Raw genomic sequence first — 18,033 nt, 5'->3', positions numbered from 1 at the left:
CTCATGAAACACCACCCCCTTTCCAAGCTCCTGGCAGGGTGAGGTGCCTGCTGCTTCCTCCATCCCCGCCTCCCTGTGCCCCATCCGGCCCTGTCCATGCCGAGAGTCAGCACCAGCCCCTCATTAAGGGGCATTGTTAATGAAGAACCCAAGCAGTATTGGTGTCCCTACCACAGGCCTTGCTAAAAAGGATAATTAAAAAATCAAGGTAAACACAGCTGGCCAGGCCATTCAGAAGCTAGTGTCAGTTTAGAACAGCTTGACCAGAATATTTACATTTTATTAAATCTTTACAATCAGCAATTATAATAAGTACACAATTATGTACACAGATTATATACACTTTAGCCCAGACTTTTACATCACAGTACATAGTTGCCCTTAGAAATATTGTATACATTTACCACCAGACAGTAAAACCCAACAATAGTGTTACAGCACCTGTTATTAGACATCTTTCATAAGAAAATATACGGCTGTAAATTGGGCTGGCTAAAAAAAAATCTTATAAAATCTGAACATACAATATTTCATTCACAGAATGTTTTTTTTTTTTTTCCTATGTTCTGAGTGATGCCTTTTGCATAAGATGGCCCGTTTTCAACTTCTCAACATACTCATGACTGATGTTAACGCCTTCAGGTATGCTGGCAGTAGGAGGAGAAACAAAGCTGGGCTTGTTTTAGAACTTCATTAACAAACAATAAATGTAAACAATTGAGAATATTCCTCTAATATCAAATGAGAAATTAATTGGCTAATCTGAATTACATGGCATGGAGCAAGTGCTAGTTCCATCTCAGATTCCTGAATTCTTCAGTGTTCAATACTATACAAATTAATGTACAATACCAGACAAATAATCCATTAGTGATGCATGAGCAATATTCCACGTGGAGCAGACTTACAAATTTGGAAAGAACGCTTACTCCCCATCTCCAAAAGATTAAAAAAAGATTAATACATTCTTTTTGCTTTTTAAGATGACAGTGACAGGAAATTGAACTACTTTCAGCATGATATGAAAAGGTTAAATACAGCTTATTTCCTCATAAGGAAACAAAGTAAAAATAACCTGAACAAAACTGTCCCCTCTTTCCCCCCAATTTACTCTTCTTTCCCAAAAGGCCAACTTTACCCAATTCAGTTCCGTAAACCAAGCATGAACCCCACCTGTGAAACATGGCTATGGTCTCATGATCATTTCCAAGTAAAACAAACTTAAACAACAACAACAACGACAAAAATCAATCCAGAAGGGAGGGGGCAACAGTTATCTGAGGTAGGCCACCGCCAAACCCATGCTTCAAACCTACACTGAGCTCCGGGATTACACAGAATCCCTTGAAACGAGAGAGGTTTCCTTCCTTAACCGCTTCATCCACATCTGTGATTAACCACGAGCTTGTGGTGGCAAGGAGAAGTTAATCTTTTAGTAAAATTTTACAACTACACTTAAATTTTCTGCAGGTTAAAAAAAAAAGATAAGCTTCAGTTGCAATATTGACAGTCTTAACATAATGACTGGAGGACCTCTATGCCTATAAAAATAATTTTATATTCACCAAAAGAACTAATGAGGACGTAGTCCACACCGAAGAGCACGAGAACTCGAGGGCTCCTTTGTGGCACCAAGCACTGGCAGACCGAAGGAGTCACAGCCGGGCAAAGGCCCGTGGCCGGCACCAGGCGGTCTCAGTGCCGTAGCTGCCTGCCCCGGGCCGTGTGGCTTCGAGCCCCGGCGCTGCCAGGGGAGCGCTGCGTCTGGCGCAGAGCGGGGCTCTGAGTAACAAAGGACACTTAACAGGCTCCCATGGTCAAACTCCCTACATGAAGAAACCCACATAAAAAAAGAAAAAAAAATACCTCAACTGAAAAACCTCAGCTGCTGCAAACCCTACTCGCTCAGTTCAAGCCTCCATAGTTAGCTGTGCAAAGGAATAACTACATTTGAAAGCTAATTTATTTTAAAAGGACACTTATTCACTACTCTGCTACTGCTTCATTTCCTCCTCCAAATTACCTCCTACTCTAATGATTTAAAGTTATTGTTCAATTTACAGATAGTATTCCAACTGACTGTCATGCTCTCAAAAGGTGCCTGTGCATCTCGAACCTGTTGAAAGCAAGTGTCAAGTATACATGTATACAACATTTGCCTGGGATTTCTCCATTCATACTGTACATTAGTATACATAAATAAATACAGTATGGCTGTACTAATTAACAGTTGCATATTCAGCACGCATAATTTCACCAGCTAAATGAAAGGCGCACTTCAGATTTGGGCAGTTTTAAAAAAATCCATTGTAAAGATTAATATAAACTTCATTTCTAGCCTGGTGCAGCATACAGGCAGTGTTAATTTATTCTTTGATATAAAACAATTCTTTGAGCCATGATTTTCTAACAAGCAGTTTATCTAAATCAACTTAATTAGCTTTTGGCAGTTTCTTTGGACGCAGTCAAAACATCTCAGCTGTTTAAGCATCCCCATTTTTATTTAAATAATGCTTTTCATAATAGGGATAACAAATTAGGACCCACACTTATCTGTAACAAACTCCCAAAGCCCACAGTAACATACCAGTCATTCTCACAATTCACACCACTATACTTTGAACTATGGACCCAACAGCCAGAACTGTCGCACTTCACCACTGGTACTGGCCTCATTGCCTTAAGTATCACACATATCGAAGTTGCATATAAAAATGACAATGAAGTCAAGCTGTTAGAATAAAAATTGTAGAAAAAGGAAGTTTTTGTTATAGCTGATCTAATTCTGTTTAGTATCCTTTCAGAGACTACTGCCAGTTTAAACTGTCTCAGGGTAGACTGGGTTTTTCAACCTGGAAGGCCAAAGGAAATGCCTGTACTCAACATCTGCCCCATCCACCTTACCTCCATCTCAAACATAGCTTTCATAGCACACTCTGAACCTTTACCTGTTAGATCCCAAATGAGCAGGGCTGTCTTCGTTTCCCTGATGGAACCTGCTCACAAAGCACACGCTGCCTTCAGTTTATATAGTTTCACTAGTTGAAAGTAAAGCAGAAGGAAAAACTCACAAGTCATCTTGGTCATTCTTCATGGTAACAGATGGAAGGAGCGATGAGCAACACTACTGTGTCTCAGTATGGTATGTCAGAACAAAATCCAACTGCTTCTACCAGTGTCTTAAAGACAACAACCGGAAATGATTTCACCCGCTGCTAGCAATGAAGGCTTTCAACGGAGTAGCGATCAGTGAAACTGCACCTTCACTCCGACCAGAACAGTCGCTGGCCTACGGCAAGTGCTCCCGCCCAAACCGTTGATGTGGTATGTTAGCCCCACTGCGTTTAACTTTTGCTTTCCAGAGGCCAAAGAGTGTGACCCCTTGGCACCTGGAAGGCAGAAGATGGGCTCGTTTCCTGACGAGCCTCCCGGGGTAACAGCACCACGCAGTGGAGCCACACGAATGCTTCGATTGCACGTTCCCATTTTTAAACAGGAAAAAATCAAAATAAAAGAGTGTGTGCTGGATTTATATGATAATTTCCAGGTGACACCTGGTTGCTCATCACAATACTGAATGTTTTCTAGTTCTCAGACATCAGGGCCTCACTTCTACCCAAAGAGTTCTCCATTTGTTTACTAACAAGTCATTATTACAAGTCATAGTTCATCCTTTTCCATCATTTCAAATGCTTCTATATCTTCATTCCAGTCTGCTAATATGGATTCCATAGGTTGTACTTTATTATCCCAGTTAACTTTGGAGTTTGACTCTGTCTCGGTCTTTTGTTCCTGAGGCTGGTTATCCCCTTGCATACATGCTGGCTCTGGAGTACTAGCCTCATCAGTTCCAGGGGTGTAGGAGTCCTGATCTGAAATGGAAACGCTGTCACTGTCTGCATGAGCAGGAGACAAAGAATCAGGGTCAGTAACATCGGAGCTTTCTCCTTCCGGTTCTTCACTGACCGCAACAACATCCTGAGATGCTGAAGAAGCTTCTTCAGAATTTTGTTTATGTGAATCATTTTCAGATAATTTCTGGTCCATATTCTCCATTTCCAAGTCTTTGAGAGGGGAAGAGAAAGAAAAGGTATTTTGAAAAAAATGGAAAGGTAGCATTTTATTATATAATTCAAAAGCAAGATCACTTCCTTTGACCTTATTACTTAAGGAAGCACAAACTTTCCGTTGATATGAAAACTTAACGCTACTAAGGAATGTATTTTACAGAGGGAAGGGAGGGAAAACATTTAATCATTAGAAAGGGCAAGCAGTCTAGTGAGATTAGTTTTGGTTTCCAAAACCTGAATCGTGATTTCTGGGCCAGTGCTAGTTGCCTAGACTAGCACTTCGTAGTTCTCTTCCAGACTTCAGCAAATACTTTAGCATCCACTGTGTGCGCTGAAGTTTAATGATGGGTTTTAAAGTACTCCCAGATCCACCACAATGCCACATGTGAGGAAGTGGGAGATGCAGAGTTATACCACCTTACTAACCTACAAACTAAAGAGAGTGAAAGCCTCCCTCCTCATAGTTTCACTCAAAACAACACTGATGTGTCTAGCACTGATTCAGTTTATAAATTTCCAGCAGCTGTCTGAATTTAACCACACAAATTTCTTGTAACTAGTGTACAAGATGCTATTATTTCAAGACCTCTAGGGAGCTAAACTGTATATGCCATTTTTAATACAGGATACTTACTGCTATCAATAATGTAGTTTGGAATCGTTTTACCTTTAAAGATTGTTGCTGGGATTCCAAATGAAAGCACGAGGAGGGAAGAAACACATATGCATTACAAATTCTCAAATGCAGAACTATCTTCTGTGTTTAGTAGTTTGTTAGACCAGCTTAACCATAGTTACAGACAATAAGAATTTGTAAGCAGCTATGAAAAAATAGTATTGGAGCTTTCAGAATATCACCTTTGCAAATGGGCAGAAAATAAATGCTGTCACTAGTTTACTAGAGATACTAACTCTTCACATACTCTGCTCAGATAAAGCAATGCTACCAGGAAAGCTTGCAAAAGGAAAACCTAGAAATTTCTGCCGTACGCAAATGTTTTAATTTGATATGTACTAGCTTGCAATTTTCTTGTATAATAAATGCAAAAACTGAAAAGCACCTGAGGTCAGCAACCTTATTTTGCATGATAACCACTTTTGCTTTGACAGGCAAAGCAGTTATAATAGCTGTCTCTTTCCTTTTGGGCACCAAGAATGTCACTGGGGAGCTACACTTACAATGTAGGGCACTGAAAACACTTCTGCTATTTCTGATATTACTTCAAAGCAGATCATGACAAAAAGGGTTCAAAAGGAATCCAAAGGACTGTATTGTCTCCTTAGTTAAACTTACATTTAACTTATGAACAGCATTTCTGGATGTTAATGTTAACTTGGGGGTGCAGGGAGGGAGGCCCTCAGATAATGGCTTTCATATAACAAAACTAATACTAAGGTCGAACAGAAAGCTAACATTACCAAATAACCTTTGCACCTTTAATATTGCACCTCTGGGTAGCAACAAAAATCACTCTCGGACATTTCACATCATGCCATGGCACAGCTAGAAATTACTTCTGTATAAAAACACCTTTCAACTTACCTCTGTCTTTTGCTTTGTCAGAAAGGAGCACCTCCACTGCCTCGTATTCCCGGATTGCATCCAGTATAATATTTCCTTCCTTGTTGAACAGGAAGAGCATGGGGATTGTGATATCATCTGTATTCTTTCCATCACCGGCCATTTGGAAGAGAGGAGCTGTGTCACTGCTGCTTCCTTCATTGTCATCTAGCCAGACACACAGAAGAAAAAGCTAGCAAACCCTTCTGGTAGATAAACAGACTACAACTTCAAACTTCAGCAGACTTTTTGAGCAGCTTCCTACTGCCCAGTCAGTTAAGGACTCCTCATAGATAATAGTAAATCAGGTACAAAAAGACAAAAGACCCAACAACTTGTGTACTTGTAATCCTTACCATTTTTTCATTTACTTTGTACCTTAAGTCTGCCTCAACAGTCACTAGATAGCATTATTCCAACACTCAGTGATCCTTACAATAACAACTTTACTCTGTAAAACCAGAGACAATCACCCATCATGCTTTGTTTGGTTACACTTCATGCACAAACAGACATAAGCAAAACATTTCTTTGTCTTCTGAAAGCACAGTTTGTGTTGGAATACCGTCATTTCAGCAGGTTTAGCAGCTTCTTGTCAGCTTTCCAATATAATCAACTCTGTAAAATACAGGTTACATTTATACAAATGAATTAAAATCTTATTTACCAATAACAATGCCTCCTATTGCTCCAGCTTTTTGAATGTTTCGTGCCTTTTCAGCAAACATACACTGGCCTCTTTGCATCAAGGCAATTTTTTCTTTCACTGCCTCAGGATTAGTGATCTCTGAACAACCATTATATGGCTTAATGGTCACAACAAATCCTCTTGTCTGTGTGGAAAAACAAAACCAAGAACAAAGCAAGAGAGAATTAGAGCAGTACATTCAAGCTTGCAAAAGATTCCTGAGATTTTTAGTTTTTTTTTTCTTCCAGTTAATATAATGCATTTAGTATCTTCTGTCAGCACAGGTAATCTTTACACCCTGGACCTTGAAATAAGCAGCAAAGAATTGCCATGTGAAAACCTAATTCTTATATTCATATTTTGTCTGTACCCGTGAACTATAGTCTCTGGAAAATTTTCTTCTGTGAACTGGCAGTCTGGGACTCATCTGTTGGGCTGTATCTTGCCCAACAAAGTCATGCGGTTTTCCTGCTGCTTCTAATACGAACCACTGACTCTGGTATTTTCTTCTTCCATCTAGATACAGGCCTTTATGAAAGCTTATGATAACAATAGCCTACTCTAAAAGGGCTTCTGTAAAATCACGGCTGCCATAGGAGGAAAACCATCCCTTATAACTGAACACCTCTTGAGAAATGCACTGCGAATTATATGAATTTGTTTCAAAGTCATACTATGCATGTATATTAAGTCCTCAATCATGACTGACGGCCCAAGAGCAGAGCATAGGCTACAGACCGATAAGCCACTCATCTAAAAAGACTGCGTTCTGTCTTGCTGCACCCTTGTCATTTTAACCCCTGTAATTAATCAATCACACTCTACCTAGCTATCCTGAAACAGTATCAATATTGTAAAATTTAGGCTTCAGCAATATGGAAAGTAACAGAAAGCACTGTAAAACAGATCCCAGATACATCTTACACACCCCTGATTTGTGTTTGGATAAATCCATCCCAAATTGTGCTGGTCCCGCAGTCAAGACCACCCTGCCAAAGAATGGATGGGAAACAATCTGAACAGCACGAGGAGGTAGCTGTTGCTCTTTCTGTTGCTGACTGGACAGTTCAATCATTTCCTGCATGAACCGTAAGCCATCTTCAGCATCAAGTGAGCTTGCTGCCTGAAGAGTGAAGATATAATAAAGTTTTGAAATAATAAAGTTTTATCTTAAATGTCTGACAAACTTGGAGAAAAAAATGAAGTTAGCTTTGCTTGGGCCACCATTTACATCACATATGTTAGTACTTTAATGGTTCAGAATAATGCTCTGTTTTTATATCAATTTCCTCACAAAACAGTACCGTTAGCAAACATTCAATGCTACAAAGATTTTAAGATACAGAGTGGATGCTCTTGGCACTTATTCACCATTTCAAAACTGGAATTTAACTTTTTAGCAATTTTACCACACTGCAGACTAAAAATATGTGAATAATTAGAACTCCTAAATGAATAGAAATACCTCACATTGAAAACTTCGTATTTTCAGATAAGACCCTATTAACTACATTACTTGGACATGAAAAGCCTCCCATCTAATTTAATGGATGATTAGTTAAAAGTGTTACTGACAAAATATTAACAGCATATAAACCTGCTAAATACAGCTGCACATCCACCTCATGTGCTCCCTCCCCTTTCCAGTCAGTCTGTCCCTCCTGAACCCCAAAATGTTAAATATCATAGCTAGTACGATTTTACTAGAAGTTTTCAAAAGAGGTACTGTTGGGCCTTACTTGCACTGCATGCTGTACTAATTGTACTCTTCCATCTTTGAGATGAATCAAGCTGACTCCCATCTTCTTCAGTATCTCCAAATGCTCAGGATTACTGGCCATGAAATCTCTGGCTCTCAGTGGTGGTTTTGGTCCACTTCCCAAACTCTCCTCTCTGACAAAAGATATCAGAAATCAAAGCTTTATAAAAAGAAAAAAGATTATTCTTGAAACATAACTCTCACATAACTTCCACAGGTTATTCCTACCACCACAAGATTACAATTTTTTGGAATAAAGTTGAGCACACGTTTCAACAGAGAACTTCTCAGCCTTTTTTAGAAGCTGCCTACATTCTCGCTGATTTTGTACTGCGACAAAGAACACAAAATGTTGATAACATGAACCTATAACATGCTGCCTCTCATTTCTAAGTAGTCTGTATAATTGTAAGACCGATTAAAAACATTTTTCCTAACAATTGCTACTCAGTTTTTTACTCATGAAACACAAATATCACAGAGATGGTCAGAAGGATAAACAACTTCAATTTCAGACTGACCTAAGCCCTTCAAAATATCTGAAATTATGTACAGCAACATTATTTTCTTACTACAGAAAAGAGTTGCAGGACTGTTCAAGAAACCACAGGAATTAATTTTACAAATTCAGAAGATGTATTTCCTGTAATACGTGGGCTACAATTTCCATTTGGAGTATATGGCTCATTAAACTCCTTTTGCTCTGAAACATTCACTAATTCCTGATGGAAATGAACAAAGCATTGCCGATGAGGCCAGACAAAACTAGTTTTTCCCAAAGCTAGCCTCTCCATTCCAAAAAGACTACAAGCTCAAGGTCAGCAAGCTCCAGTAGACCTCCTATTTCTCCTCCCACGCATAACAGACACTATTCCTGTCATTCCTACAGTAACAAAAGACAGAAGATATTCATCTTACGCTCTGGAAATACCCCTAGGACAGCTCTTATCCACCACATTTTTCAAAGGTTCACGAATACTCTGAGCAAACATTGGGTCATTTGGGAAAAGGATCTGGGTGTTCGGACAGGTCCAGTCAAAATTACTGTCATCCAGCTCTGTGTATTCTGTAGTCTAAAATGAAAGATACAGATCACCTATTAAAAGCGCAGGTTACATTATTATAAGAAGAAAATCAACAAACAGGCCTACCCTTAAGTCATCAGTGTGCTCAGGACATGCAGCAGTTGAATGCAATAGATGTCCTACAACCACACAGTTTCCAGAAATGAGAAATGCATAATTCTTCTGTGCCTCACCATGCAATGATAAAAAGTAATCAGTGCACCACAACCCCTTTTTAGGCATAAAGGCATTGTTTCCAATTTGTAATCTGCCAATCTTGCATTCGGTTTCTAGAACGGTTTTGCAGTTACTTGTCTACCAGCACACAGTATTTCTCAAGCCTGCTCATGACATATCTAGTGTCCCCGTACCTTCACAAGCTTGACAACTTGAGGAAGTAATTACAATTTCTTTGTTACTGCCTTGATGCCATCTGAAGCAGCTGTAGGCTTTAAGCAATTCTTATTTGAGATTACTAATAATGTCACATCTTTCCTTTGGGTAAAAAAAAATCTACAAAACATTGTAGGAGATCAACTTCGTTCATAAAATACCACAATAGCCATGCATCGTAAAGTTAAACGCATGTTTATAAAGAATATTACAAAAGGAAAACCAGTGGCTTCTTGAAAACTTTTTTATGAACAAAAGATTCTCCTCATCAGGAATTACACAGACTTGTAAGCTTGTGAAGGGGCAAGGATGTATCTATATGTAATTCTAACATTCTATATTTTCAGAAAAGATGACAGTTAATGTTTGCACAAATCACTGTTTTGTTACACGAAATCATGTGGAGCGGGTGTACAGTGGAAAAAGTGGAGCCATATTTAGTCTCCACTTTGTTTCTTTGCACTGTTTGCAAATAACACATTGGATAACTGGCAAGTTAATTTTCCCACCTATAAAAATTAAGGTAGTATTTATTTACTTACAAAAACCAACACTGTTTACAATGTATTAGCTAATTAAAAACATCTATTTAAAGGCTTCCTAAAATTAAAAAAAAAAAAAAGATCTAAAAGGCTATTAGCTTACTGGAATCAACACTTTCAAGTATCTCTGCTCTTGGTGTGACCAACGGTAGTCACGTCACTTCAGAAAGGTTTACAGTACATTGCATGTTCCAGCATAGTACGGTACGACCTTTCCTGTTTACAAGAATAAATACAAACAAGATGTTGGCTTGCTACTACCAACTATCTCATAGACATTTCAGCTCACTGTGTTTACATTAAAAATATGTTTACACATTCTATTTTTCCTATCCATTTTTTTCCACGTTAGCTGAATTCCATTAAAAAGTAACACAGCTTCACAGCCTTTTAGCCCCTTCACGGAGTTGTTGAGGCCAGCAGGGCCCCCCCAGCTGGTGCCCAGCCCCACGTCCAGGTGGCTCTGGAAGCCCCCCAGGAGGAGTCCCCACAGCCCCTGTGGGCAGCCTGTGACAGGACTCCAGCACCCACCCAGCCCTGATACGCTGCCTGAGGGGCTCCAGGCTGGGCCCTGCCTCTGGGCACCGCTGGCAGCAGCCTGGCTCCATCCTCTCCGCAGCTCCCTGCAGGTAGTTAGAGACATGGACGTCAGGAAGAGGTTCTTCACTGAGAGGGTGGTCGCGCACTGGAACAGGCTCCCCAGGGACGCAGTCACAGCACCGAGCCTGTCAGAGTTTAAGAAGCGTTTGGACTGTGCTCTCAGTCATATGGTCTGAATTTTTGGGTAAGCCTGTGTGGTGCCTGGAGTTGGACTCAATGCTCCTTATGGGTCCCTTCCAACTTGGGATATTTTATGATTCTATGGATGAGCTCCCCCAGAGCCTCCACTTCTCCAGGCTGGGCAATCCCAGTTCCCTCAGCCTCTCCTCACTGGACAGTCTTCATCATCTTGGTGGCCCTACATCTGACTCTTCCCAGAGTGTCCAGGTCTCTCTTGCACAGAACTGGGCAGGGTACTCCAGGTACAGCCTCACCAGTGCTATTCAGAGCAGATCACCTCTCTTAACCTGCTGGCAATACTCTGCCTAATACAGCCAAGAATATCGTTAGCTTGCTTGGCAGCAAGGGCACACTGCTGAGTCGTTCAACCTGGTGTCACAGCCGGGACCCCTAGGTCCATTTCTGCAGCACTACCTTCCAGCTCAGTGGCCACAGCATGTCCTGGTACCCGGGGCTGTTCCTCCCCAGGTGCAGGACACTGCAATTCTCCTTGCTGAACTTCAGGAGGTTCTTGTCAGCCCACCTTTCCAGCCTGTTACGGTCCCTCTGGATGGCAGCATGGCCCTTGGCGAGTCAGCCACTCTCCCCAGTTTTGCATCACCTACAGATTTGCTGCGGATGCACCCCAACCATCATCCAGATTGTAAATGAAAATGCTAAACAGGACTGGACCCATGGTGTACTCTGCATGCACTGACCTCCAACTAGACTGTACCACCCTCCGGGTCCAGCCATTTAGACCATTTTTGATCCTGGTCTGCTCATCTAGCCCATACTTCAACAGCTTCTCTATGAGGATCTTATGGGGGACAGTGTCAAAGGCCTTACTGAAGTCCAGGAAAACAATACCCACTGCTTTCTCCTCAGGCTGGTGATTTCAGCCTGACCCTCATCAGGTTGATGATTTCATTATAAAAGCTTATCAGGTTGGTCAAGCATGACTTCCTCTTGGTGAAACCATGCTGGCTCCCAAGGATTTTCTTTTTCTTCATGTGCCTGGAAATAGTTTCCAGGATGAGCTGTTCTATCACCTCCTCAGGGTTCGAGGTGAGGCTGACCAGCCTATAGTTCCCTGGGTCCTCCTTCCTGCCCTTCTGGAAGGCAAGAGTGACAACTGCTTTCCTCCAGTCTTTGTGCAGTTCTCCCAGTTGCCAGGATCAATCAAAGATTATACAGAGTGGCCTCGCAATCACATCTACCAGCTCCCTCAGTGCTCATGGGTGCATCCCATCAGGGCCCATGAACTTTATGAACGTTCAGTTTGCTTAAGAATTCCCTGACCTGATCCTCTTCCACCAAGGGTACATTTCATGCATGTTGTCAACAACATACTAAATGGAAACTTTCTTTGATTTGTGTTAAGCACGTTTGTAATTCAGACTTAACAACGCTTAAGATAATTACATTCAAATAAATTACTCTATCCTCTTCTTTGGCTTTTTACTGAACATTTGATATTGTCAAGAAGACCACATACATTAGGCCAGCACTTCATAAAAGCATCAGCTGTGGGAATCCTGAGCATCGCAGAAGTAATCACCTTCTCATATTGGGAATGAAAATTATATAAAATGATCTTTAAAAACCTTTGAAGAACTTTGTGCATAATTTGAAAAACGTTGATCACACCACCAACAAAAAAGCAGCAAAAAAACCGGTTACATTACAGGTGTTGAAAAAGTTCAGTAATACATGCTGTCCATTTTAAATCCATTTGCAATTCCTTCACAATCCCTGTTTCCAAAACTCAAAGACAAAAGATGATGTTCAAGAAAAGAACACTTCAAAGAGTGCAGGATATCCACCATCAGGAAACAAACAAACAAAAAAAATCAACCTCATGACATTCATTTATAAATAAACTATACCATGTTATTGAACATAAATAAGAGAAGCGTTTCTATGCTTCAAGACACAGCTGTAGTAACATAAGGTATTTTGGAAGGTGAAGATAATTTATAAACACATTTATAGTCTTAAATTTACATAACAGATGCGTATCACACAAACTAGAACAATTAAACATCTCAAAAGCTATAACTATCTTGTCAAATTAACCTTGCAGAAGTCTCAAAAATCTTTGAAAATCTGCAAAGGGCCTGTGTAGTAAAATAACCAACAAAAAGACTTAGGAATGTTGTTGCAAATGTTTTAGAAAAATAAGAGAAAATAAATGTGAAGATAAAAATATCAAAGCATGTGATTTTAAAATTGAGACAGAGACAGAGAATCGAGAAAAGACAGAGAGAAATCGAGACAGAGAATGATCCTTTTTAAATATCGCTAATAATCCACAACCTTTTTCTCAAGACTGAGTGGTGCAGAAACTGATTATGGAAACTTTATTCAGATGCACGTGACTGTCAGTGTTAATATGATGAAACAGTTCAGACAAAACAGACCGTCAAAACTAGCATACTACAAACTACGATTTTTCTTCCATTTCCTCTCAAAAAAGGAACTGATATACAGCACAAATAAACCTGAGGTTACTTACTGTATTTTTTTTAGATATGGTTTGGTTTGTAGTGGAAAGCCAAAGTGGTAATAGATGAGCTTCTGTAGTGAATATATAATCTTCTATGTCAAAAATCATGTCTTCCTTATCAGCAAACAGCAGGTAAAGATATTTAAACATTTCAGCCAGAAAGAAAGAGTCCATTCTATGGAAAAAACAAAAACAAAAACAGATGCCCTTTAAGATACACATTGTTCTAAAATGTCAGTAAAAGAAATACTCACATTGCTCCATCTCTGAAGTCTTCATGACTATTATTATTGAACTTTACTCCATTAGAAGAAAACTACATTTGGAATGAAATGATTCAGCATATTCAATATAAAAGAGCATTACACAATAGCAAATTTTTTTTTTTTTTAGAAACTTCTAGATTTGAAGTATATTTTGTTTGAAAGTAATTAATCTATTGCTCTGAATCTAATGAAAGTGTGCTATAAAATTAAAGGTTATTAAACTAAAAACATTCTTATGTAAAAGAATTTGTAAAACTATGGAAATAGTTTACAGACTATGACAAGTATGGATAATTTCAGACCTGGTTATCAACCTGAAGACAGACAGCTACTCAAAAGTCAATTAACTCAATTTTATCAACAGGGTAAATAGACTTTTTTTCCCCATACAATTTCATAGAAAAAAATACTGCAAAAGCTTTCACCTGTCCTCATGGCTTCCTGTACGAACGTCCTTCATTGCTGCAAACCCACAAGGTACTCTTGCATACTTGTTTAAGTTTTCAATGAGTGTTTTTCCTACTTCTAGATAGTAAGGGTCTCCAGTAGCCTATTAAAGAAAACAAACAAAAAAAACAACCTTTAGGCATACTCAGACTTCACAATTAGCTGCTTTCATTTCTCTGTTGTAATATATTGTTTTCATAGCTTCTTAGATGCCAGTAAGGCCTAATTTATCAATAGGAGCTAAACAGTCACAAATAGGACCTCTGAGGTACAATACTGTCACCTTTTGCAGAAACACAGATAAGCACATGAAAGTATTTACAGAAACCCAAGACATTAGGCGTTACTCTGCAAGGTACAAGTAGCTTTGGTTCTTAAGTCTCTACAAGATCTAAGAGATCAGCAAATCCTAAATATCTTTGAAAATATGGGCTTTTGTCACTTAATGACTTTTTTTTTTTTAATTCTAGGCATATAAAATTCCTAGAACAATTTTTGATACCAATAATACTTCTGTCCTGTCTATATACAGAACCGGTTCCAGTAGATAAAATAAGCTGGAGATAGGCTACTCATTCTGTAACTGAATTACAATGCCAACAAAATTCTAGGTGCAAGAAAAAGCAACCAAAAGAGGAATGAAACTGATCTTACCTTATACAAGAAATAAGTGCTTTCGGCAAATTCAGGCCTTAAAGGATGCTGAGCCCAATGAACTCTGAAGTCTGTTGTGAAAGCCTGAGGAAGAAGAAAAAAACAATGCAAGATAAAAACAAACATCGGTTTACTTTGAATTCTGTGTTAACCATATTACAACAGCTGAAGTATACCAGTGGAGGACTGACGCCCAACATCAATCTCAGGAGGCCACAAGAACCTCGTTTCAGTTAGTTCAACTTGAGACCAAAACCTAAAACAGTGCTGTAGCACATTTAGTACAAGAAAGATTTAAGCTGTGTCAGCACAGGAGTCCTGACACCATCCAGCCTCTTAGAAACATCCAGCAAGTGGAGTCCCGCAGGGCTTTCAGGAGGCCAAAGGTGCCAGATGAGAATTTGTGCTCCAGCCCCAGGAGGGAGCACACAGCCACCCAGTGCTCCCACCTGCACCAGCACACTGCTACAAGCCAACCACAGTAGCCTGGTGCAGGGTTGCTATGGAGAGACCAACCAGAGCTTCAAGAAATACCATTTCTGCAAACATACATACAACCTGACACTTCCAGCGCATTAAATTGTCATTTCAGACTGACAGATTGTAAGCAGCTGTTTGACATAAGAAATACCAGAGACCAGAAGTCAGTTATCTAAAAATTTCCTATTCTGTATATTCGCTCTCAATATGCACTGGCAAAAGTCGCTTCTGTGATGACTTACACACACTACTAGTCTCTAATAGAGTTTAAATCAAGTCTTTGCTGAAGGGGATACAATATCGGCTTAAATATCACTAACAGATCTTTCAAAATCTCCTTTGTGAATACAAAGCACTAAAAAAAAAAAACAAACCACAAAAACCTAAGGAAGAAAATCATATCATTTCAAAAGTACTCAAAAAATCATTCCGGTGACTGGAGAGCGTTTTCTGGTCTCTGTTTCCACAGTAACGTTAACTAAAATATCCTCTCAAAGAAATAAACTAGCACCAGATGAAAGTCAAAATTACCAAGAGTCAGAAGCTCTCTCATACGTTCTGGGTCATCACAGAATGCCATACTTCAACAGGTAAGCAAGATTTTCTGTGCAGAATTAACTCACTCAGAGACTGCACTTGCAGTATCTACAGACAAGTTCTTGTTCCTACTTTCAGGAACATTATGAGGTTTCAGAACACTCTCTGAACAATTCAGCCTTCAATTTCCTTCTCTGGGTTAATGAAGATGACTGATTTTTAGTATTAATGCTATCATGTTACTAAGCAGCTACAACCACATGTGTTTATATAAACTTTGCATATTGAAATGAGTCAAAATCAATTTTGAAAGGCTGAAATATAAAGTCTAAGCAGCTGTTACTTATTATTACTGTACTAATTACAGCCTAACTGAAGGAAAAATATTTCGTATCCCTATTGTCATACATGTAGAACTGTAAACTGTAAGAATGCTGTGGAAGCGTGCCTTTGGTTTTAGCGACACATAACCTACTATTTTTTCAAATGTATGTCTGATACTGCTCAATGTAAGGTAAGAATCAATTTACATGATTAAAAAAAAAAACTACCTTACCTCAGGAAGGAAGTTATGCTTTTTTATAACCTGATACAGCATCTCATGAGTTTCAATAGCAGGTCGAATATCACCCTTCAACACCTAAAATTCAATAATAAAATTAACACAAACTTACCACGCATGCAAATAATATTCAAAGTTAGGCACACTTGCTGTGTAAAGCCACACACAAATTTCTACATTCCCAGCAGATACACATTGTATTACCTTATTTCAGAGTACGTCACAGATATTTCATAAGAGCTTTTTAAGCAAAATCAGTGAGGTCATTAAGGCTACTGCCTGTGTAGAGAAACAATCACTACCATTTACAGATAAGCTTGGTGGAAACATGATTTAGTTCATCTTAAAGGTGTAACTTGCACACAAGCTAGAAAACTTGTCTCTAGATTATTGAAAAGGCAGCTTAATTCAAGTGTTTTCATGACTAGGAGTGAAGGAAGTGAATCATATGAACATACTTTTCTGGATGCAAGTCAACCTGCATCATAGCATATAAATAAAAGGAGTGAGTACAGAAATTCCAAGTGATTTTTTTTGAAAACCAAGTTACTAAGCTTGACTTGTCGATTACATATCCAGTCTATTTAACGGCTTATTACTTATAAAAATTAATCTGCACATGGGTTTTAAACCTTACCTGCAATCCTGGAAAGAAAGCTAGCAAAGAGTCCATCCAGGTCCTAGCATTTAGCATTGGTTTATGAATATGAACATCAAGAAGGAGAGGTGGTTGGCTAATGTATCTCATTATGGCATCGTAGTGCTGACAAATAAAATAAATTTGTTACTTTTCTGTTATCAATGTGTTTTACAAGACAGATTTAGATCACGAGCCTATGGCATTCTATTTCAATGGAAGGACCAGTACTACACACTCAATCGTTATTGCATTTGGCAATACAGAGTAGTTTCTAGCTTGGCAAACCAAAAGGGTATCAGCTACCACAATGCTCCACAGTACTGTACATGCTATACAAGTCACATTTTCCAAGTAACACACATAAAAAGGTATACTCAAAAGCCATGAGTATACTCAACAAGGAACTATCAGAGTTAAAGATTCAGTCTTAACAACTGCACCTTAAGTGCATGCTAAACAAAGCTGAAATTGCTTTCTCTGAATAAAAGTGAATTCTAAGGCAAGTACAACTCAGGAGGAGAAGGGGAAAAGTAGGCTTAAAAAAACAAAACCAAAGCAACTGGACTTAATCGCTGAAAACAACTTAAAAAACCCCTAGCTCACTTGACAGCTTTCTGATTTCCAATCCTATTCTTTTCAAGATAGCTGTCTTACTTGTTTACAGAAGCACAGAGGGTAAATCATGAGCATGAGCCAAAACAACAGAAAGCACAGTTAACAGATATAATTGAAGATATATATAATAATGGCGGCTTTAAAAGGTGAGTATAAAATAAGCATTACACCTCAAGTTTTGCAACAGACCTTTAGCTACTGATTTTATCCAATTTAAGTACTGTGTATGATATAAAAGTCATGATGTATAAATCATTTTATGATATAAAATGTTTTATTGGACATTGCTATTTTCATATGAAAGAATAACCTTTTATGAAATAATCTTTTATGAAAGAATAACAATGCTGACAAAATTACTTAGTAATCTTACAAAATAATGTAATCTAATCTTCAGTTTATAAGCATACATAAATGTATACTAGGCCTTGGGATCTGCAAATGCAATGCAAGATTGATCTTGATTTTCAGATTTCCATTGCTTCAG

The 18,033-nt window shown here is 38.9% G+C and overlaps 1 protein-coding gene across 1 annotated transcript in view; it reads right to left on the bottom strand.

Moving 5' to 3' along the window:
- Positions 1-259: 259 nt before the first annotated feature.
- Positions 260-18,033, bottom strand: part of EDEM3 (ER degradation enhancing alpha-mannosidase like protein 3) — a 33,323-nt gene continuing 15,549 nt past the window's right edge. The window contains exons 10-20 of the mRNA XM_083847069.1: positions 16,929-17,054; positions 16,286-16,369; positions 14,713-14,796; positions 14,037-14,161; positions 13,355-13,520; positions 8,997-9,151; positions 8,059-8,212; positions 7,248-7,442; positions 6,299-6,464; positions 5,614-5,799; positions 260-4,064 (exon numbers count right to left, since the gene is read on the bottom strand). Of these exons, the coding sequence (XP_083703195.1) occupies positions 3,661-4,064; positions 5,614-5,799; positions 6,299-6,464; positions 7,248-7,442; positions 8,059-8,212; positions 8,997-9,151; positions 13,355-13,520; positions 14,037-14,161; positions 14,713-14,796; positions 16,286-16,369; positions 16,929-17,054 (1,845 nt within the window). The 3' untranslated portion in view covers positions 260-3,660. The remainder of the gene's footprint in view (positions 4,065-5,613; positions 5,800-6,298; positions 6,465-7,247; positions 7,443-8,058; positions 8,213-8,996; positions 9,152-13,354; positions 13,521-14,036; positions 14,162-14,712; positions 14,797-16,285; positions 16,370-16,928; positions 17,055-18,033) is intronic.

This window comes from Anser anser, assembly GCF_964211835.1.
Source record: "Anser anser genome assembly, chromosome: 8".
NCBI lineage: Eukaryota > Metazoa > Chordata > Aves > Anseriformes > Anatidae > Anser > Anser anser.
The sequence above is the reverse complement of the archived record's forward strand: the minus strand, read 5'-3'. Positions and strand labels throughout refer to the sequence as shown.